At 37.2% G+C, this 23,710-nt stretch overlaps 1 protein-coding gene across 2 annotated transcripts in view; it reads left to right on the top strand.

The window, feature by feature from the left end:
* Positions 1-23,710, top strand: part of SUPT20H (SPT20 homolog, SAGA complex component) — a 56,174-nt gene that overhangs the window by 7,429 nt on the left and 25,035 nt on the right. For both annotated transcript variants that reach the window (XM_027774088.1, XM_027774087.1), the window contains exons 3-12: positions 7,159-7,194; positions 7,912-7,970; positions 8,243-8,309; positions 12,263-12,392; positions 13,246-13,349; positions 17,186-17,302; positions 17,409-17,462; positions 21,203-21,342; positions 22,682-22,838; positions 22,929-22,985. In XM_027774088.1, coding sequence (XP_027629889.1) covers positions 7,159-7,194; positions 7,912-7,970; positions 8,243-8,309; positions 12,263-12,392; positions 13,246-13,349; positions 17,186-17,302; positions 17,409-17,462; positions 21,203-21,342; positions 22,682-22,838; positions 22,929-22,985 — 921 coding nt within the window. The remainder of the gene's footprint in view (positions 1-7,158; positions 7,195-7,911; positions 7,971-8,242; positions 8,310-12,262; positions 12,393-13,245; positions 13,350-17,185; positions 17,303-17,408; positions 17,463-21,202; positions 21,343-22,681; positions 22,839-22,928; positions 22,986-23,710) is intronic.

Here is a 23,710-nt window from a genome sequence, read left to right as displayed (position 1 = left end):
TTTAATAGATCAAAATAAAAAATGTTAAGAGAAATTTGCTTAAAACTTAAAACCAGGAAAAAAGGTTAGGATTCAGTTCAAATAGTAGGTGGATGAACCTATCAGCAGTTCAAAAGAAGACAAAAGTTCTTAAATATGGAAATCAAAGATAATTAATAATTTAGTCTAAATTAAAAAAAAATTCACTAGTTCAGATTCACATAATTAATCTCTCTTCTGTTGAATTTGCAGTGTTACTGTGGTCTGGTCTATCTGCTTAAACTCTGGAAATTAACATTCAACTCAACCTGTCTACCGTTAGGCTGACTATTCCGTTGCTTGTTTCTTGTACTCTTATTTCTGTGTGTCCTTACTTTAGTTTTCCTGGTACAGCACTCCCTTCAACACTTCTTAGAGAGCTAGCCTGGTATTGGTAAATTCTTTCAGGTTTCGTTTATCTGAGAATGTTTGTCTTTTTTTCCCATATGGAAGATAATCTTGCTGGTATAGTATTCTTGGTTGAAATTGTTTTTTCACTTAACATTTTGAATTTATTTTCCCATTCTTTCCTTGCTTGCATTGTTTCCGAGGAGAGGCCTGATGTTAGTGTGATGGGATATCCTTTGTAGGTAACTTGACATTTCTCTCTTGCCAATCTTAGTATCTTGTCTCTGCCTGTGGTTTTGGTCAGTGTGGCTATGATGTGCCTCGAGAAAGATATTCCTGGGTCAATTCTGTGTGAGGTTCTTTGTATTTCTTGAGTCTGAATATTTGAGAGTCTCTCTAGGTTTGGGAAGTTTTCTTCCAGGATTTCATGAAGTAGATTATATATGCTTTTATTAGTTTCTTCACCTTCAGGGATACTGATGATCCAGATGTTTGGGTGTTTAATGGTATCTAGTATAACTCGTATGTTATTTTCATTTTTGGGGGTTATTTGTTCAGTCTTTTTGGTGAATTTTTCTGTGTCAGATGTTCAATCTTCTACATCTGAGATTCAATCTGCATTATTTAATCTGCTTTTGATATTTTCAAGGGAAGTTTTGATTTCCTGTATTACAGCCTTCATCTCTTAACAATTCCATTTGATTCTTTTTTATGATGTATAACTCTACTTTCAAATAATGCAAGAACTTCTTCACCTCCTGGACTTTGGTATCTCTTTTCTTCTATATCTTCTAGAGTTCATTGTCTCTATTCTCTTGCATCTTTGTTAGCTTTGTCACTATGACTATTTTAAATTCTTTATCTGACATTTCCATGAGTTCCCTTGTATTCTTTGTGGACAAAGAGGAGCTGTTCTTTTCCCTTAGAGGAGAGATATTTTCTTTGTTTCTCATATTTCTTGTGCCTCTGCGGTTGTTTCTGATCATCTGATGGATTATACGTTTTTTTCCTATTTTTTGGGAGTTAAATCTGACTACTGGCTAGACCAGGGGGCAGAGGGTTTTTGGTGGTCAAACTCCCTAAAAGGGGTTGCTTTTAACTGTGATGTAGATGGTTGCTGATTGGCTTATCCTGGCTCCTAGCTAGACCTGGGAGCAGGAGGGTGAAGTCTGGGCAGAGGGTCCTCTGTGGACGAAATCCCTGAAAGGGGCTGCTTTTAACTGAGATGTAGATGGCTGCTGATTGGCTTATCCTGGCTCCTGACTAGACGGGGGAACAGGAGGGTGAAGTCTTGGTAGATGGTCTTCGATCTAAGTGCTAGTATTCTAATGGCACATTTCTGTGTTCAATGACTTATGATCACTAAATATCCTTATGAGTAGACATTTAACTATCACCACTAAAATATTAGAGTAAGGGCCCAGCCATTGGCATGCCAGGCTGCAGATCTGGAAGCCACATGTCAGTGGTGATTCAAGTCCTTGGCTCAGTCTGAAAAAGATACCAGGTGTATCCAGGTTCCTGGCAATCTGTTGGAGAACAGGCAGAAGCCGATCACAACATGACTGAACCCTGTGAAGGGTGTGTCTCTCTTGCTCTTTCTCTCTATTGTGCACATGCATGCACTATTAGAAATGAAAACAGTACTAAGGGAAAATACATTTTCTCATGTTTTAAAAAAGAACCATTTGACAGAATAAATGAACACTGACCACTATGTTGAATAATTCATTCATCTAGATAAACCTCTGTTCTGTAGCACAAACCACAGAGAACATTTTTCTTCCTTCTCCTCTTGGAATCTTGCCCATCTACTCCTGCCCTTTTAGAGAAAAGTGGAACTGTTACAGTGGGATTCTGACCATACTTTATATTTTACATGTGCGTTACCTGATCATTTCCTTCCTAAGTATTTGAAGGAGGTAGTGAATAATTGATGCTTCTGTTTATATAGGCAGATACATTTCACTAGACCTTTAGAAGTTTTGATTTCAAAAGAAGAAATACTTGAGATGGCTGGCTATTTAAGGTTGTTCTGTCCTTGGATATTGTATTTATTACATATTGTATTTCTTTTTTTTATTTGCCCTTTTTTTTTGGAGAGGTTTTTGCTATAGGGCGCGTGCACTCACCAGACAGAGAGAGAGAGACAGAAAGCGAGAAATCACCCCCCAGGGGGGATGGCCACACCACAATCCCTTCTCCATTCTCCTCTCGGGATCTTGGGCATGCACACACACGCGCCTGGTGTGAGTTTTAAGCCACTGGGTCCGGGACGCGAACCATGGTCGACTACATGGGAGTTCAGCGACATAGCCATTATGCTAACTGCTGGTCCCAATATTGCTTACTATTTTTGATATAAATTACTTAAAGGTTTTATAACTAGAATTTAAAAGGACTTATATCTGTCAAGAGTATATATCCAAAGTGATGGATATATAATGGCAAGTGGTTGTATTAAAAAATCTTTTCTTGGGGGCCAGCAGATGGCATAGTGGTTATATCACTGCACTCATATGGCCAACAGCAATTCAAATCCCGACCTGGTGGCTTGAAAATCATGCCGGGCGTATGTGTATGTATGGCTAAGATCCTAGGATGAGAGTGGAGAATAGATCGAGGCATGGCCATCCCCCCGGGGGGTGATTTCTCACTTTCCCTCTCATTGTCTCTGTCTTCACCTCCCCCTATCGCCCCCCCCCAAAAAAAAAGAGAAACCAACATCCTCTCGGGATCTTGTGCATGCACACACACGCGCCTGGTGTGAGTTTTAAGCCACTGGGTCCGGGACGCGAACCATGGTCGACTACATGGGAGTTCAGCGACATAGCCATTATGCTAACTGCTGGTCCCAATATTGCTTACTATTTTTGATATAAATTACTTAAAGGTTTTATAACTAGAATTTAAAAGGACTTATATCTGTCAAGAGTATATATCCAAAGTGATGGATATATAATGGCAAGTGGTTGTATTAAAAAATCTTTTCTTGGGGGCCAGCAGATGGCATAGTGGTTATATCACTGCACTCATATGGCCAACAGCAATTCAAATCCCGACCTGGTGGCTTGAAAATCATGCCGGGCGTATGTGTATGTATGGCTAAGATCCTAGGATGAGAGTGGAGAATAGATCGAGGCATGGCCATCCCCCCGGGGGGTGATTTCTCACTTTCCCTCTCATTGTCTCTGTCTTCACCTCCCCCTATCGCCCCCCCCCAAAAAAAAAGAGAAACCAACATCAACAATCTTACCTCAATCTTAGGAATCCATTTCATTGGGAATCTGCTCCTTAAAGTTTTGCTTTGCTTGTTTAGATTTTTTTGCCTTAGGGTTTATGTGCTTGGCTGAAAGAGACAGAGAGACCAGCCACAGTCCCTTCTCAATGCTCTTTTTGGGATTTTAGGCATGCACACATGCATGCAGTGTGTTTTTCAGGCTGCCAGGTCCAGGACTTGAACTGCAGAGTCAGCCATCTGGGATCCAGCGCCTTACCCACCATGCTACCGGTTGGCCCCAGATTTTTATATATTTTTGAATTTGCTACAGGACGCATGTGCTTACTAGACAGAGACAAAGAGCAAGAGTGAGAGTAGATTAGGTGGAAAGAGAGAAAGTAAATGTAAAATCACTCTCAAGGAAGGATGACCAGGCTATAATTTCATCTCCATTCTCTTGATATTTTGGGGTACAAATGCACATAGGCTTTATCTGCTTTTCCTTTTTTGGGGGGAGAGGGGGAGGTTTTTGCTATAGGTACATGTGCTTGCCAGAAAGAGAGACAGAAATCACTCCCCAGGAGGGATGTCCATGCCACAGTCCCTTCTCCATTCTCCTCTCATGATCTTGGGCACACTTGCACATGAGCCCAGCATGAGTTTAAGTTATTGGGTCCAGGACTTGAACCATAATCGACTACATAGTCCAGCAACATAGCCATTATGCCAACTGCTGTTCCCAACTTTGTTTTTCAAGCCTCAGAATCTAAGGCTTGAACAATCTGTTGGCTAAAAGGGAGCTAGCCACCTTAACTAGCATGCCACCTGACTGGCCAGAAGATTTTTTTAATTAAGGAAATTGGCATAAATGTATTTAACCGAACTTTTCAGAGTGGTAGCAAATTTCAGACCTTCCTCACTTACCTGTATTTAGATGATTGATAATGTGAGTTGTTTTCACATACAGTTTATAAAAGGGCTACTTATTTCTATAATCACAAATTACTCATCTTTGGGACTAGGGACCACTTAAAACTTATTCTCATTTCCAAAGGTTGGCTATATTTATTGTTCCCTTGTACTCCTGAGGTTTTAGTGCATGTCAGGAGTTTTCACCACGTGCAGCTTTGTAGGATGAATTATTGGAATCTGCAAAGCAGAATAATTTAGATCTTTGTTTAAAAAAAATATTCTGTGCCTCTGAATGAGATTTAAAAACTATAATATGAATGGAAAAAACTATACATAGTACCCAAACAAAAACCTAGAAATCATTGAAGGTATATTTGTTTAACTTTGTATAGAATCTAGAACTTTTTATTCATGTCTGTCTTAAGAAAGCTTTACAAATGAGAAAGACATAGCTTACCTTCTTAATTTCCCTCACTTATCTTAAAATAAGAATTTCCCCATCTCTAAGAAAGGAATGAAGGGTAGGTATCTATTAGTAGATCTCAAGCCTTACATGAGTAATAATATTATGTATAAATATGTATGTATACACACTATACTAGGGGACTTCAGAAAGTTTATGGAAAAAACAAAGCATGAGGTCTTTTTTTATTTTTTAAAGATTTATTTATTTTTAATTTTATTTATTATCATTATCCGTTTTTATCAGAGAGAGACCGAGAGAAAGGGAGATGAGAAAGCAAGCTGCTGAGTCCAGGACGTGAACCATGGTCGGCCATCTGGGAATCCAGCTCCCCTGCCACCTTGTCTGGCCCTACAAGTTTGTTTGTTTGTTTGTTTATTTATTTATTTATTTTGGAGAGGTTTTTTTCGCTATAGGGTGCGTGCGCTCGCCAGACAGACAGAGAGACATAGAGACAGAAAGCGAGAAATCACCCCCCAGGGGGGATGGTCACGCCGCAGTCCCTTCTCCATTCTCCTCTCGGGATCTTGGGCACGCATGCACACGCACCCGGCATGAGTTTTAAGCCACCGGGTCTGGGACGCAAACCGCGGTCGACTACGTGGGAGTCCAGCAACATAGCCATTACGCTAACTGCTGGTTCCCCCCACAAGTTTATTTTGACTAAAAAAAATCTTGAAATCCATGCATAGCTTTGTCATAATATGTGCTTTCTATGAACTTTTTGAATTCCTCATAGACCTTCATATATATTTCATTAGTTCTAAGGTTCATTTTATTTTACTTTTTTTTTTCCTTGAGTTTTTTTATTCCATGAGAGTGAAACAGAGACACATACCCCCAACAAAGCTTTTACGCTGCAGTCCACCCTCAGTTTTAGCTGACCTGGCCTACGCACATGAAGGTCACCTGCACACATGCACCCAGCGAAGTCAGGGAGTACATAGGATCTCTCCCATGTGGGTCTAGTTGGATTACTGTTGTGCCCCTGCCTGGCTCCTTTCTTGTTCTTGTTCTTTTTTGTTTTTTTTAGAGGTTTTTGCTATAGGGCGTGAGCGCTCGCCAGACAGAGAGAAACAGAGAGAGAGAAAGTGAGAAATCACCCACCAGGGAGGATGGCCACGCCGCAATCCCTTCTCCTCCATTCTCCTCTCGGGATCTTGGGCACGCATGCACACGTGCCCAGCGTGAGTTTTAAGCCATCGGGTCCGGGATGCGAACCACGGTTGATTATGTGGGAGTCCAGCGACATAGCCATTATGCTAACTGCTAGTCCCTTGTTCTTTTTTTTTTTTTTTAAGAGAAATTTTTGCTGTAGGGTGTGTGTGTTTGCCAGAGAGAAAAGGAAACATTACCCCTCGGGGGCATGGCCATACCGCAGTTCCTTTTTCTTCATTCTCCTCTCAGGATTTTGGGCACATACACACATGTACCTGGAGTGTGTTCTAAGCTACTGGGTCCAGGACTCGAACCATGGATGACTATATGGGAGTCCAGTGGCATAACTACTAAGCCATCTTCTGGTTTACATTTTAATATCACTGAATTAATGATGAGTCTGATTAATGACATCTTAAAATAGGCAACATTTTTTTTTAATATTCCCTGAAGTAATGAGGCATGCTCACAGTCGATGTCAGTTTATATTCATTGAAACATGATGATAGTCATTATTTATCATAATCCTGTTGGCCTCTGAGCTAGAGATGTTATATTATGGGTTTTTGCATTAATATTTTAAGAATTCCTAAGGTGATGTTAGATTTCCACACAACCTCACTTCTAATTTTCAGGATTTGTAGCAAATTAGTAGAGTTCATTCCTTGCTTTACTGTGGTTACATACATTATGGCTAGTTTATTTATCCTGAATGGTGCTCTAAAAATGTTGAAAGAAATGAAAGTTTCTACAGTGGTTGAAGCTATCATTTCCAACCCTCCCCGGATATCAGTCTCACAGGCACTGCCGAGGCACCATTTCAGCATTTATCTCCTTTGTTGTAATTGGGTATCCAAGAATGTTTTTTTTTCATTACATATCATAATCATACAGTCGGGTAGAGAAAAGAAATAAGAAACATACGTTAAATTGTTTTAGAAAGTGAAAATATTTAAACGTTTAATTAGAACTTATGTGTATATTAAATTATTTTTTGTGAAAATAACTAATATTACCAAACACTGTTTACTTTTTACAGCAACAAGCATTAGAACTAGCTTTGGATCGTGCAGAGGTGAGGCATGACTAAGTTACCTATTGAAATAATGTCTTCCATTGAAAAAATACCCTCAGTTTTAAGAGATTTCTTTATGTGATTTTTCTAAGAAGTATATTATTAGGGCAACTATACAAATAATTTTACTGTAAAAATATTAGGACATTGGAAAGACATGGAGTATTTTTCTGTGTTCTTCTATGCAAAAATACTTCTTGACTCATGATGACCCAATACCATATGATGTTCAGTTCTTCTGTTATTTGGAGTTCTTAAGATGATAATGCTGTGGAATAAAAATCACTTGGATAAGGACATAGCATTTCTAATATATTTTTGTTTTGACAAATTTTCTAATTACTTAGTCGAAGGGCAGAATAGTTTTCAAAATAAAGTCCTTACAATTAAATATATGATTTTTAATACATGAAGCATATTCAGAACAACCAGAAAACATAGAGATTATTTCTGACCTGTGAAATGAGAGTTCTGGAACTATATGATTTTATTTATGCCATAGTAGTGAAATAATACACCTAATCTTAGTGCAGTTGGAGTTTCCCTTATTTGTAACATATTTAGACATTAAGTAGTTTTTGTTGCAAAGTTTAATTCAACATGTTAGAGACTTAAGTGATGGAATAGTTTTTTTTCAGCCTGCATATATTTTAGATAGACTTAATACAGATACACAAAGCAAAAGGCAGCTTATTTTCATAAACTTTTCTTTTCTAGTATGTCATTGAAAGTGCCCGGCAGAAACCTCCTAAAAGGAAATACTTATCTAGTGGAAGGTATGAAAACTTAATAATATCTTCAATTCATTAAAATATAATGATAGTCACCATTTATTGCTTTCCTATTGGACACTGAGCTAGAAATGTTGTTGGTTCTTTCTGAATATTAGGAATTTCTAAATTGATACTGGCTGCCTTATTCCATCCCAGCCCACTCCAAATTTTTGAGAAACTGGGGGAAAATATTGAAAGTTTGAGAAAAAATTGAACTTACTTCATGAATATTAACATTTTCTGTATCATCTTTGTCTTACCCATTTTTATTTTAGAAAATCTGTATTTCAAAAACTTTATGACTTGTATATTGAAGAATGTGAAAAAGAACCTGAAGTTAAGGTAAATATAAATTTTTTATGTTATTGTGAGTTTTGTAGAAGAGGAAAAATAGGAGTTACATTTGAAGCATTTAATGCTTTATATTTTTATGGGTGAATTAAACGTCTTTTCTGACGACTCTCTAATCAGTTTTGCAGCTTACCAGAGTCCTGGTTAATCTGGCCTCAGATAGAAATCATCTATTGAGGTAGAAGTAGCAGAATAGTGAGGAAAAGAGTATCTCATGGGAGTCAAGAAAGCCACAGTACATATTTTTGTTTGTTTTTAAAGTTTATTTGTTTCCTTAGAGAGGAAATGTCATCCTTCATGAGATATTTATACTTCATCCCCCGAGTTTCACCTCCCACCCTGGTTTGGTGAGGTAAATGCAAGAACTAAACCCAAAGCCTTCCCATCTTGTTTGTAGCATAGCATCCCTACTGCCTGCCAGGCTGACAGCTCATTTTATCTTCTGCCTCTTCCTGAGATGTGACAAAAGCAATTCATTACCTCAATATGATTTACATATACAAAGCTATTAGAGGACATGTAGGAAATGCAAGTGTGGTAATACAGGTGAATTTGGTAACAAAATGAGTTCATAGCCACAGTTTAAATAAGCTCATTTTATTTACTATAAAGATATGGGCAGTTGGGAACCAGCAGTTAGCGTAATGGCTATGTCGCTGGACTCCCACGTAGTCGACCGCGGTTCGCGTCTCGGACACCGTGGCTTAAATCTCACGCCGGGCGCGTGTGGGTGCGTGCCCAAGATCCCGAGAGGAGAATGGAGGAGAAGGGATTGCGGCGTGACCATCCCCCCTGGGGGGTGATTTCTCGCTTTCTGTCTCTATGTCTCTCTCTGTCTGTCTGGCGAGCGCACGCGCCCTATAGCGAAAACCTCTCCAAAAAAAAAAAAAAAAAAAGATATGCAGTAGAAATGTAATAGAAATTGTGATATCTTTATCATATACATCATTTTCAACAGAGAACTTTACAATCTTGTATCTGTTAAGAGTTTCTTCTCCAAGCCCCTCCAATCCACCACCCTCTATTAACCACTCCTCTCTGCTACAATTTCTGGTATCTACACTTGTCTTCCCTATTAGTATGCTTCAGATCCTTCTTTTGTGACGAAAACCCCTCCAAAAAAAAAAAAAAAAAAAGATATGGGCAGTAGAAATGTAATAGAAATTGTGATATCTTTTGAATCCTTTTATTTGAAGGGACTTTAGGACATTATGAGCTTATGTTGTCTATCTTTAATTTCAAAATAGATACCAGTTTATTGTTTAGGCAAGAAATAGTGGAATTCCAATGCCTACCTTTAAAATCTTTACAGTAGAAAAAAAAGATGATTGTTAAGATTTACAAATAAATCTTATGATGTTTTCCGTAAGTATTTTTCAAGGTTTACTTGACATACAGTAAATTACACATGTTTACCATATGCATTTTTAAAGTTTTAATATGTACACAAGGCAGTATATTATACATATTCATCACTTCAGAGACAGAGCTAAGATAGAAGAGATGCGTGCATGAAGATTCTTTTTTTAAAAGAATTATTTAATTTTATTTATTAATTCATTTCTTTTAATTTCACCAGAAACACACACACACACACACACAGATGCGCGGGGGTGGTGAGAAAGTAAGTCACCAGGTCCAGGACTAGAAATGTAGTCAGCCATGTGGGAGTATCCAGCGCCTTAAACACCACACCACCTGCTAGTCCCCAAAGATTCTAAATTGGGATTGGCAAACTACTATCTACCATGGCCAAATCTGTCCCATTGTATATTTTGTAAATGATTTTTTATTGGAACTCACCATGCCCATTGATTTATGTATTGTCTGTAGCTGTTTTTGAGGTACAAAGGCAGAGTTGAATAGTTGTAACACAGACCATATGACCCACAAGCCCAAAATATTGTCTGGACCTTTAAGAAATATATTTTGCAACCTGTGATCTACATGGAATCAATTCAGTAGGAGGCAACTTATCTTCTTGAAGAGATACACATTCTTCTTCATCAGAGTTTATTTGATTATAACTGAAGTCAAGTTACAAGGATTTTTCCTACAGTGAAAAAACTTTACAATTTTTTAAGACTTTAAAAAGAGTTCTAAAGAGTTCTTTTTTTAATATCAAAATGTTTAAATGTTATGCACCATATTTTCTTTTAATCTTCAAATTGAATAATGTTTTGTTTTTTTTTGGTTTTTCTTTAGCGAGGTTTTTGCTATAGTACGCGTGTGCTCCCCAGAAAGAGAGAGACAGAGAGACAGAAAGTGAGAAATCACCCCCCAGGGGGAATGACCATGCCACAATCCCTTCTTCTCCATTCTCCTCTCGGGATCCTGGGTACACACGCACATGCACCTGGCGTGAGTTTAAGCCACCGGGTCCGGGACTCGAACTGCGTTCGACTACATGAGAGTCTAGCGACATAGCCATTACACTAACTGCTGGTCCCTTGAATAATGTTTTGATTCTATGGTTTGTTGGATCCATTTATAATGCCTTTGTGCTCATGGCTGTGGGTATGATATTTGTTTAATATATTAATATATTCTTATATACTTAGTATTTGTGGTATTTTAAACAGATTTGATTTTTTTAAGGTCTTGCAAAAATACTCTTTTATCTCAGATCTTTTCTAAACAGTATTTGACATAAGACATTGTTACATCTGTGTTTTATTTTAAATCATATGCATTTCTAAAAATCACATATTTTCATGTATGTACATTTTATTTCTTGATGGACTTTTGTTTAAACAATTATAGTGGTTTCTAAGCTGTTAAACTGTTTACAGAAAATTGTGTAACTTGGTTATTTCCTCTTACCAATTACATATATATATATATATATAGAGGCTTTTGTCTCAAAGATGTGCGCGCTCACCAGAAAGACAGACAGTGAAACGGAAAGTGAGAAATGCCCCTCCCCCCCACCAGAGTGGATGGCCATCCCTTTTCCGTTCTCCTCTGGTATCTTGGGCACTCACAGACATGCACTTGGCATGAGTTTCAAGCCACCAGATCTAAGACTTGAACCGTGGTCGGCCATGTGGGAGTCTAGTGATGTAACCGCTAAGCCATCTGCTGGCCCTACCGATTACATATTTTTAAGGTCAATATTTTAGCTAATTAGAACTGTTGAACTTGTTTGGATCTAATTTAGACTGTGAGATATTTAAGAATGTGCACTTATTACTGTACAAAGAGAATGTGCCAGATACTTCATTTATATTGTACTTGCACCTAATACAAGCTAATTGTATATCACTTGTGCTTTATATATACACACACACACACACACACACACACACACACACACACACACATATATATATCATGTTTTTAATATTTTACTTAAATATTTTTATTTCCTAGTTATGTACTCAAAACTACATATTTTATGTTCAAGTATATCTATCTATCTATATATTTTTTTTTTAGAGAAAGATTTTGCTATAGGATGTGTGTGCTCACTGGAGATACAGAGAGAGAAAGTGAGAAATCATTCCCTGGGGGGATGACCGCTCCACAATACCTACTCCTCCATTCTCCTCTCTGGACTTTGGACACACACTCATGCATGTGAGGCATGAGTTTTAAGCCACTAGTTCTGGGACTCAAACCATGGTTGACCATGTGGGAGTTCAGCGCCTTAACCATCATATCATCTGCTGGCCTCAACATTCAAGTATTTTTATTGTTTTATTGATCAACAGATTTTCCTTCTGATGTGAATTAATTTGCATAAATGTAGTAATAAATCAAAAATAAGTGTATATAGGTTTCCCATACATCGTGGCTATAGTTTTGTGATTCTTTCCCATATACAGGATCATAATGTGGAAAGAACACCAAAAGAGATTCATTCAAATCTAATTTGAAAAATCATAGCATTATTTGTTAAGGTTATACTCAATTATTTTCATGAGCTCTCTCTCTTTTTAAAGCAGAAATTAAGAAGAAATGTGAACTTGTTAGAGAAGCTCGTTATGCAAGAGACTTTGTCATGTCTAGTGGTCAATTTATACCCAGGAAATGAGGGATATTCTTTGATGCTCAGGGGAAAAAATGGATCAGGTAAGACCCTCAAGAGTGTAGCAGCAACAGAAGACCTTTGTCAGGCAGGATATTTTTATAAAAGTAGTTCCTTAACTTACTAAATGGTTTGTCTTTGAGATCAGTGATGACTTAGAGATAAAAGCAGACTTTGATTCCAAATTTTCCTCCTTATACGCTTTGTTAAAGTACTAGAAATTACCTCTAATATAATTATCTTGATTATGCATTTGAAAGTATTCTAATTGATATTTGTCTGTGACATCACATTGTAATACTTTTGAAATAATTGTCAGGTTTCCTTTCATTCTATTGCTATTTTGTTAGCATGTTATTTTAAATTATTTTTTCCGTCAGCATCTTGAAATACTCCTGAATCTGAAACCTTTAAAATTAAGGAGATTCACTTCCTTTTGAATAATTTACAAATATTAAAAAATATTTCTATTACTATGACTGCGAGAAGAGTTTTAAAATGTAAATACTCTTTTGATTTTACTAAAGAGGCATCTTAAAAATACATATGTTGATGATAATATGAATTCTGCAAAGTACTCACCTAGCTAAGAATTTTTTCTTGCATTGATAATTATAAAATATAACATGAAGAGAACTTTGTTTCAAATGTGACTGTTTTGCAGATTAAATACCAAGTTATCACTCTGATTTTAGGTTAGATTAATCAGTGTTCAAACTTTTTTGGAATTTTATCATACCCTTGATTATTTCACTGCTAATTTTTGTGATTTTGATTTTGTATTATGCCAGATGGGTTTATTATGAATGACTTTCTGAAAAGTCATTTAAATTATGCACTTTGGCTTTTCACTGAGTCTTGTCACTTTCAGAGACTATTTTATGTTTTAAAATTAAGATTCTGAGACCATTCGATTGCCTTATGAAGAAGGAGAATTACTTGAATACTTGGATGCAGAAGAATTACCTCCTATTTTGGTTGATCTTCTAGAAAAATCTCAGGTGCAACATTTTTCTTTTTAAAATGTGTTAATATTTGTTATGTATATGATATGTCTAGTGTTACATTATGTAGATATACATATATTTGTATATATGTGGCTATATAATATTTTATAAAAATATTTCATCTTTACGAGGGTTCCCCATAGTATTTAGAACATGAAATGAGACATTGTACCATAGCTGTGTGGAAATTGGTTTATTTGGGGATATTTAACCCTTAGGTTGTACTGAAATGTATACATTTAGTATATATTTTCTAAAATTGCCAGAATAGTCAGCTCATCAGTTGGACTTCTCTCTACAGTTACAATCAAGAAAATGAGGGGGGACCAGCATTTAGCGTAATGGCTATGTCTCTGGACTCCCATGTAGTCGACCGCAGTTCACGTCCCAGACCCAGTGGCTTAAAACTCACTCCGGGCGCGTGTGCGTGCATGCCCAAGATCCCGAGAGGAGAATGGAGGAGAAGGGATTGCGGCATGGCCATCCCCCCTGGGGGGTGATTTCTTGCTTTCTGTCTCTCTGTCTCTCTCTGTCTGTCTGGCGAGCGCATGCACCCTATAGCAAAAACCTCTCCAAAAAAAAAAAGAAAATGAGGGACATTACTTTGAGTATGTATAAAGTTTTACACTTAAAGTCCAGAAACTGCTCTTTATATCTGCCTTTTCATAATCAGCCTAGGATCACTCCCTTACCTTGGTTCTTTTTCCTTTTTACTGCCTTGATTAACTTCAGCTGTACTGTGTACTTTATTGAGGAAAAAGAAGCCATCAGATGGAACACTGTTTCCTTTTAGCACCAACCCAGGTCTTTACATTTGTACACACTTTCTCCCTGGTTTTCCCTTGGAATGATGTATGCTGTTTCTAAGGCATCCCCTTCACTTGTTTTCTGGATCCTTCCCTTCCTTCTCAAAGACTTTAAACTATTACGTCTTTGGGAAAGTCATGATGTATTTTCTGTTTCTCTATGCAAAACACATACTGACTTTCCAGACAACGCAGTGTAACCTCCCTCTCTTCTATTTTCCCTTTTGTACTGTATACAGAATGCAAATATAATGTACTATTGCTCAAAAACGAAAAATCCTTCCTTGGCTACATGGCCTTCTCTAGTTACTATCCTCTAATTCTATTCCTTTTGACAAGACAAGAAAATGGCTTAGAGTTCTCTAGTTCTCTATAATCATCATATCTCTTTTTTTTTCTTTTTCTTTTTTTTTTTTAACATCATTCTTTCCTTTACCCACCTCATGCAGCATTATGACATGACCATTCTGCAGAGGCAGCTTTTGTCAGTCCATGACACTGAGTCAGTTGATTATTTTCTATTCTCAGTTGGTCTCTTAGCACAGTTTAATGTAATAACTTCTTGAAATACCTTTTTCTTGGCTTCTGAGACATCACATTCTTGGCTTTTCTCTCTCTTTACTTCATTTTTTTTGTTGTTGTCATTTTGTTTTATTCATAAATTTGTACACATTTTGGAGTTCAGTCCTGGGCCTTCTGTTCTTCCTTAATAATGTACTTTCTCAATTATCTCTGCCAGTTTTATGGCTTTTAGGTATATAATTTAATTCCTTGCTTCTATCTCTCACCATGACCATTCCACCAAGCTCTCAACTTACATGTTTATTTGGGGATATTTAATTGGTTCCTTAAATTTAATGTGATAAAAGTAAAACCTTTTATTTTACATTCCAACCCATTCCCATCACCAGTCTCTTCAATCTGATAGATGACTCTACTCTTACCTTCCACATTCAATCCATCAGTAAGTACCAGCTAGCACTCTAAAATGTCTGGTCACAGTCTGCCACAGTTACCTTGCTAAATTCCTTGCTTCTATTCTGGAACTCAAGAAATTAATTCTCCACAGATTGCCAAGTTAAGTTTACAAAACAAAAAGAGAAAAGCTAATATCCTAGTTTGAATTCCTCCAGTATCTTCTTATGTGACAAAACTTGTTTTCTATTTGTCTTTTTCTCTTAATTTTAGTACTCATTAACTAAACTCCAGTTGCTCTTGCTTTCTTTTAAAACACACCAAGTTTATTTTTACTCAACCCTTTCATATCTGCTGTTTTTTTCCCTTCCTTTTCCTGCCATACAGTGTACCAGAGAGATCAGAGAAAGAGAGAACAAGAGGATGAAGCACCCCTTCTAGGGAATAATCACACTTAATATCTTTCTTCTTTATCTCTCTCTCCTTTTGGGATTTTTGGGGCACACATGCACATATACCTGGTGTGTTTTTCAAGCTGCTGGCTCAGGGACTTGAACCACACAGTCAGCAAGTGGTATTTGGCTGCCTTAACTCCTAGGCTCCTAGGAGTCATACTGTCTATCTGAAATGATCTGCCCCAAATGTCTGGCTTACTCTTGTGATTTAGAACTCATGTAAGACATCATTCAGTTAGAAAGGTTTTTATCTGAGAATAAAATGTGTGTTAGCCTGTCCTTACTTTATTTCCTTTATAGCATTCATCACTATCTAAAATTATCTTATTTTCTCTACCTGTTCATTGTCTGTCTTCCCATCCTGTGAGCTAAGTGTGTCATTGCTATGTCTGTAAAACTTCTTAGACAGTGCCTGGCACATAATACACTTGTGGTTTCTTAGTAATATTTGTTACAAAAGAATTTAAGAATGGTAACAGGGAGGTCACAGTGCCTGCTAAAAGTTCTGAGTGGGTGAAGAACATAATACTGTGAGTGACCATGGCAAGTCACTTGAGTGATAAGACTTTTTGTATTTAGGTGTAGAAAGAATAGAAAACAATATTTTTCTTTGTTTATTTTTTTATTGGCTTTGCTATAAGGCACATGCAACTCACCAGAGGAACATAGACAGAGGTAAAGTAAGAAATCATCCCATGGGTGAATGGCCATTCTGCAATCCCTTCTCTTCCATTCTCCTCTTGAGAATTCAAACATGAATGCACATGCACCTGGCATGTTTTTCCAAGCCACCAGATCCAGGACTCAACCGCAAAGTCTGCCATGTGGGATACAGCCACCTTAACCACTGTTTCACCAACTGGCCCTAGGAAAGTATTTTAATGTAAATTTATAGTTAGCATATCTCTTATTAATAAAGGTTAAGATTTCATTTCTGGAAATTAGTAAAGAAAATACAGAACTTACATCTAGAAGTTGAAATTCTAGCAGTGTTGGTAATTGATAATTTTTAACTATATCAAACTTTATAACAATGACAAAGTTAGCGAAGTGTAACTATGAACCAGTGAGCTTCAGAACGACAGCGTTTCCAAAGATCTATAATGTAAATGGTGTATAAATGCCCAAGGTTGATATGTTAACTTTGTAAATGCCAAAATCAGGTTATCATTAGAAACTTAAGCAGTTTTAAACTGCTTAAGTAACCATGATAAACATAAATAATTTTTAAAAAGATTTTCATAGTAATAAGTCCACAACTGAAGAATATGTGAGTGGGCCAGAGATATTTCATGAATGTGTAAAGAATATGAAACATGGGGTCAGCAGGTAGCATGGCGGTCATGTCACTGGTCTCCTACATGGTCGAGTGTCATTCGACTCCTGAACCCAGTAGCTTGAAATTCACGTCTATGCCTGCCCAGGATCCCGGGAGGAGAATGGAGGAGAAGAGATTCTGGTATGGCTATTCCCCCTGGGGAGTGATTTCTCACTTTCCCTCTTATTGTCTGTGTCTCTTCCCTGGCACACGTGTCCTAAGGCAAAAACCTCTTTAAAAAAAAGAAGAAAGAAAAAATATGAAACATTCCATGCAAATGTACCTTTTTAGTCTTTTGAGAAATGACATTTACTTAAATATTTTTACTCAAAACAGGTTAATATTTTTCATTGTGGATGTGTCATAGCAGAAATACGTGACTACAGACAGTCTAGTAATATGAAATCTCCTGGTTATCAAAGTAGGCACATTCTCTTACGTCCAACAATGCAGGTAAGGAATGTTTAAGAAGTATTATTTTAGATTTTATTCTGAGTTTTATTAAATGTCTTCATATGTTTGTGTTCATAATGGGTTTTTCAATTTTTATTTCTTCTAGACTTTAATCTGTGATGTACATTCAATAACAAGTGATAACCACAAATGGACCCAGGTTAGTTATTTTATTTTTTGATCCCCAACAGGTAAAATATGTGATAAACAATACTCTTTATTAAGTTAAGATAATGTTTTTCTCATATTTTATTCATGAATAAAGTGACATTTTTTGTGAAAAACTGGAATTTATTTATAAACATTAGAAGTTAAGAGTCTCTGATTGGCCCCATGATCTTGTGGTTAAGGAAGCCAGATACCACATGGTTTGACTCACAGCCCCAACAACTTAAAAAACACATCGGGCACACGTATTTGTATGCTCAAAATCCAAGCAGGATTGACAAATGGTTGAAAAGGGATTGTGGCATGACTGTGCCCTTTTGGGAGATACTTTTTCCTCCTATCTTGCTCTCTATCTCTAGCATGTGCACTCACCCTTTGGCAAGTTGAAATAAAGAAAAACTTGAGGATCTTTTAATGCAGTAATCCTTCAAGTAATAGTTGAATCCCAGTTGCTTGGGATTATGTAAGGATCATACTGACCTGATAGGTACAATGTGAGACTTAGTTCTTTTTCTCCTCTCAAAGAGAAGAAAAATGTTTTGTTTTTACCAAGGATATAAATGCATATTGATTTTCTAGGATCCAGCATTCTAAAACAGGACTCATGTCTTTTTTTTTTTTGCCCGTTATACTGGTTGCCTTGGTGCTAGAATATACTGTCTTAGCCCTGAGAATAGCCAGTTAACTCTCTAGTTCTGGCTCATGATGTGCTCATTCACAAGACTGTTTATTTACTTTTTCTTTGTTTGTTTGTTTGATTTTTAAGAGATTTTAGCTATAGGGCATATGTGCTTGCCAGAGAGACAAAAAGCAAGAAATCACCCCCTGGGGGATGACCACACCACAATCCTTTCTTTATTCTCATATCAGGATTTGGTGCATGCATAAACACGTACCTGGCGTGAGTTTTAAGCTGCCAGGTCTGGGACTTAAACTCGAGAGTCCAGCGATATAACCATTACACTATCTGCTGTTCCCAAGAGTGTTTATTTGTTTGCTCCTATAGAGAGATATAATTATTAAATCAAAGAAAATATAAATAATAGAAATTATCTTCTTTGTAAAACGTGATTATTAAGGGACCAGCAGATAGCATAATGGTTTCGTCACTGAACTCCCACGTGGTTTGAGTTCTGGACCTCTGGCAGCTTAAAACTGAAACTAGGCATGTGTGCATGTGTGCCCAAAATCCCAGGAGGAGAATGGAGGAGAAGGAATTGCAGTGTGGCCATCCTCACTGGGGTGGTGATTTCTTGCTTTCTGTCTGTATCCCTAGTGAGTGCACGTGCCCTATAGCAAAAATCTCTAAAAGCAAAAATGTGATTATAAACTAAGATTCAGTTCATCAGTAGCTACTAACTGCCGTGTTTTATGTACAAGAAAATTAAAAGGGTATTTAAAAACAAACTCATTGGTCACCACACAAGGTTGCAAGGGCATCAGTAAGAAACTGATAAATAGGAAATAAAGTACATATTCTGGCATTCGTATAAGAACTGTGTTTTAGGTAGTCAGGTACTAACTAAAGGGGAAATTCTTCAGAAAAATTCAAGGTAATAGATGCAAAAGAAATGCTACATTCTAAAAATATTAGTTTAGAAGTCTTAATGAACCAATGACTACACAGCACTCATCCTTAGATCTTAAAACCATTTGATAACAGGTTAACAGTAAGTTTTAAAAGCAGGCGCTGGATCTAAATGTGCCTCCTAGAAGAATTCTTGTCTAAAAAAGTAGAGCCTGGGATTAAATCTAGCCTCTAAGTCTATCTAGCAGTTCATAGGGAACTCAGAGAATAAAAATAATCATAGGCACTAGCAGGTGGCATGGTGGTTAAGCTGCTAGATCCCACATGGCTAACTCCATGGTTCAAGTCCCGGACCCAGCAGCTTGAAAATTACATTGGGCCTGTGTGCATGTGTGCCCAAAAATCCCAAGAGGAAAATGGAGAAAAGGGGATTGTGGCATGGCCATCCCCCTTGGGGGGGGTGATTTCTTACTTTCCCTCTTTTTTCTGTCTCCTGTGGGTGTACATGCTCTGTGGCAAAAATCTTTAATAAAAGAAAAGAAAAAGAAAAAAAAAAACATCATGGAGTGCTTCTGTGAGGAAGCAGTCAGCCAAGTCCAGTTAATTGAAAGCTTTAGAAAGTAATTGGTCAAAGGAGAAAAGAAGGGACAAAAAAAATAAAAAATAAAAAAAGATGGGAAGAAGTGATTGTTATAGAATAAAAAAGATACTTAAGAGATATAAAATGAAGTGCAATGTGTGGTGGACCTTATTTGAGTCTAAATTTGAACAAACCAACTGAAAATATACTCTTGTGGACAGTGGAGGGAAATTTAAACCTAGACTGCATATTAGAAGTCCTTATCAGGACTGGCAGATGACCTGGTGGTTGAGGTTCTGAACTCCCACATGGCTTACCAGGGTCTGAGTCTTGGACCTGGCACCTTGCTTTCTCACTTTTCATTTCTCTTTCTGTCTCTGTCTCTTTCTTGTCAAATTTAAAAGTGATAATAATAATAATAGTAAACAAAATGAAATAAACAATTCTTTAAAAAAAAGAAAAGTCCTTATCAATTAGCAATACTTACTACAATATTTCCAAATGAAAGAACATAACATCTGCAATTATCTGCAGTTATTCCAGCAAAACAAATAAAACTCAAAGTTAAAAGTAGTTGTTAAATGAAATTGGGTCTCGGCACATAGGTGTTATTAAACTGCTTCTGTTTTCCATAATAAATAATAGAAAACTTCCGTGATGAAAAATTGAATTAAACTTTTTTTAATCACCAACAGCCATGTACGTTCACTAGAGATAGAGGGAGAGGGAAAAAGTACCCCTCAATGGCAAGTGACAATGACTAAATTCCTCCTTCATTTCTTCACGCTGTTGGGATTTGGAGCAAGCGTGCGCATGTACTTTGCATGTTTTTCAAACTGCAGGAGATGGGATTTGAACCATGGTTAGCCATGTGAGATGTGGCTTTCTTCACTGCTAGGCCACAAGGCCTACCCTGAATGAGACTATTTTAAAAAACTCTTTTTTTTCCTTCAAAAGAAAATATTTTAAGAAAAAAATTGGTAGCAGGCAGGTGTGCTTGCCAGAAAGAGATAGAGAGGGAGGAACCACCTCCCGCCCCCATTGGGGCATGGTCATGCCACAATCCCTTTTCCATCTTCTATCTTCCCATCCTTTCAGAATTCTGGGAATGTACACTTATGCAGCTGGTGTCATGTCTTTGGGGCCAGATTCAGTAAAGTAAGTTATGTGACACCAGTAAAATGCCTGTATGTACTTTAGAACTGGGTATATAGAATTTACAGTCATTTTTATTCTTAGTAGGACTATTACTTCTCAGTTACTGAAAGTGTTGTACTCCATCATGACTCTATGCGTTTTAAGATAGCAGGGGATTTTTATCGGTTTTGCTCACTGCTTTATCTCCACCCCTGGAATGGTGCCTTACACATAGTAGATGCTCAGTGAATACTTACTGAATTAATGAGTTGGAATTCTTACAATATGACCATTTCATATAATGTGCAGATTGTTAGATTTCCATTAGAAGTTTCTTCATGCTGGCAGGTTACTAAAGTTGAAACTAGATACTGTATTTTACAGAAGTCTTCATCAGGGTTCCACCCCGTTTTTCTAGCTGAGGTTATACATGACTATGCATTTCAGAGTCTTAAATCTAGTGTTGACATGCTCTAATACATTTCAGGAAGACAAACTTTTGCTTGAGAGCCAACTGATCCTAGCGACAGCTGAACCCCTGTGTCTTGATCCTTCTATAGCAGTAACTTGCACTGCAAACAGACTGCTCTATAACAAGCAAAAGATGAACACTCGCCCAATGAAACGGTAATTGTCTTTGTGAAAGAGTGCCCTAAAACTACACTTGTGACAAGTAACTCTAAATTTTGTTTTTATAGTATTTTCTCCTTCAAGAGTATAAGTGTTCTGGCTTTTTAAGTAATGACCTTGTACTTTATTTTTTGTGTATTATGATTTTTTTTTAATGCTCTATTTTATATTGAAGTGCATTTTCTACTGTCTGTTAAAGAACTGATTTCCTATAGGTTTATAGTCTGTTCACCAAAAACACAAAGAGTCTGAGAGAAGACCAAGTATGAATAGTTTTTTTTTTTTCCCATTTTCTGATATCCAGTACCCACTTTAATTTTTGTTCATCTTTTTTGCTTTAATTTTTGCTATAGGGTGTGTGTGCTCATCAGAGAGAAAGGAAGAAATCACCCCTCTAAACACTCTATTACCATGGGTCTGCAAGGCTCTTGCCCTTATCTGTGGTCTCATCTACCAAGTGAACCCTGGTGCTCTAGTCATATGTGCCTTTTTTCTGTTTTTGAAACTAACCAAGTTTGTTTCAGTCTCAGCACCCTTTAAAATTCTGTTTCAAATAGGCAGTCACTAATCTTTCAAAATGCTTCCTTTTCTCCTCTCCCTGTGGGAAGCACAAGGGGATTTTTCTTCAGTATTCACTATGAGAATCTTTTCAATCCCCTGGAGACAAATCTGAAAAGTGTGGGGCATCCTAATGACCAGATCCCCTTAGAGTTTTTAATCACGCAGACTTATCCACACCAAGCTTCTGGCAGTTTATGTGGCACTGGTTGCCAAGGAGGTTTGTGCTTGTGGGTTTCTGCTCTAGCAAGCCACAATCCTCAGCATTTGCCTGTTGTTCTTTTTGGGAATGGTAGTTATTGGTATAACCAAGTGATGACTTCCAGTTTCTTAAACGTCTTGGGCTAGAAACAGGAAGGCATCCCCCTTCTTTCTCCCTGACACACATCTGTCATTAGGGTGTTCTTTCTCATCATTCATATCTTAGTTCACATGTCAGTTTTTCAGAGTTCTTCCCTTCTTCTCTTCCCTAATGTTGCCCTTTCTGTCACTTCCTGCAGTACTGTTTTTTTCTTCTACTCCTTATAATCTCTGAAATTACCTGTTTTCTTGGTAAATGTCTCACTCCCTCTCTGGACTGTCAGCTCTGTGGTAATGGAAATTTTGTTTGTCTTGTTCATTTTTAACTCACTGGTGCCTTTGGACATTGTTTAGCATGTGGTAGTGTTTGATGAATATTTGTGATTTAATAACATATTCATTGTTTACTAATTTAAGCTCTCATAAATTATTAATTTCTTTAATTAGCTTTTTTTAGTTCAAACTCTTAATATTTCAGATGTTTCAAGAGGTATTCCAGGTCCTCTCTGAATCGGCAGCAGGATCTGTCTCATTGTCCACCTCCTCCTCAGCTGAAATTACTTGATTTTTTACAAAAAAGGAAGGAAAGAAAAGCAGGTCAGCATTATGACCTCAAAATTTCTAAAGCAGGAAATGTAAGTACTCCTTAATAAAGTTTATTGTACTAAAAAGCCTGCCTTATTTTGAATTTTCAGTGTATTTATATACTGTTTTAAATTTTCCAGTGTGTAGATATGTGGAAACGGAGTCCCTGTAATTTGGCTGTACCTTCCGAAGTAGATGTAAGTCAGTTCATGAATTTCTTTTTTTTTTCCTAATTAGATTTAAGAGTTTACCATTAGATAGTTTGTACCTTGATAAAGCGATCATCTTTTAAAAATAAAATGAGAAGGCTAGATGTTGGCCCAGTCATAAAATTCTGTGCTCCATGAGGCTGGCCATCATGTTCTGTGCTTGATCCAGAGACCTGGACTGTGATGGGTGTGCATGCCCATGATCTAGGGCTGGCTGAAGCTGCTGGGGATGGATTATGGCATCAAAATCCTGTTGGGACATGTTGGCTCTCTTTTTTACTCTCTCTCACTCTCTTTATCTCACTCATTCTCTTTGTGTCTCTCTGATTCATGGAAGGAAGGAAAAAAAAAGATTTAAAGGGACCAGCAGATGTCATAATGGTTATATAACTGGACTCCCAAGTAGTTGGCCGTGTTTCAAGTCTTGGGCCCGGCAGCTTAAAACTCACACTGGGTGCATTTGCACGAGTGCCCAAAATCCGGAGAGAATGGAGGAAAAGGGGTTGTGGCCTGGCCATCACTCCTGGAGGATAATTTCTCACTTCCTGTTTCTTTCTGTCTGGCAAGTGCATGTGCCCTACTGCAAAAAGCTCCATCTAAAAAATAAAATCAATTGCTTGATTTTACATGCTGTATATTCTTTCATGTTAAGTTATATTAGAACATAACACATAATATAGGTCTTTTTAGACAAGAATAATAAAACAGTTTTA

The sequence above is a fragment of the Tupaia chinensis genome, unplaced genomic scaffold, assembly GCF_000334495.1.
Source record: "Tupaia chinensis unplaced genomic scaffold, TupChi_1.0 Scaffold000402_1, whole genome shotgun sequence".
NCBI lineage: Eukaryota > Metazoa > Chordata > Mammalia > Scandentia > Tupaiidae > Tupaia > Tupaia belangeri.
The sequence above is the reverse complement of the archived record's forward strand: the minus strand, read 5'-3'. Positions and strand labels throughout refer to the sequence as shown.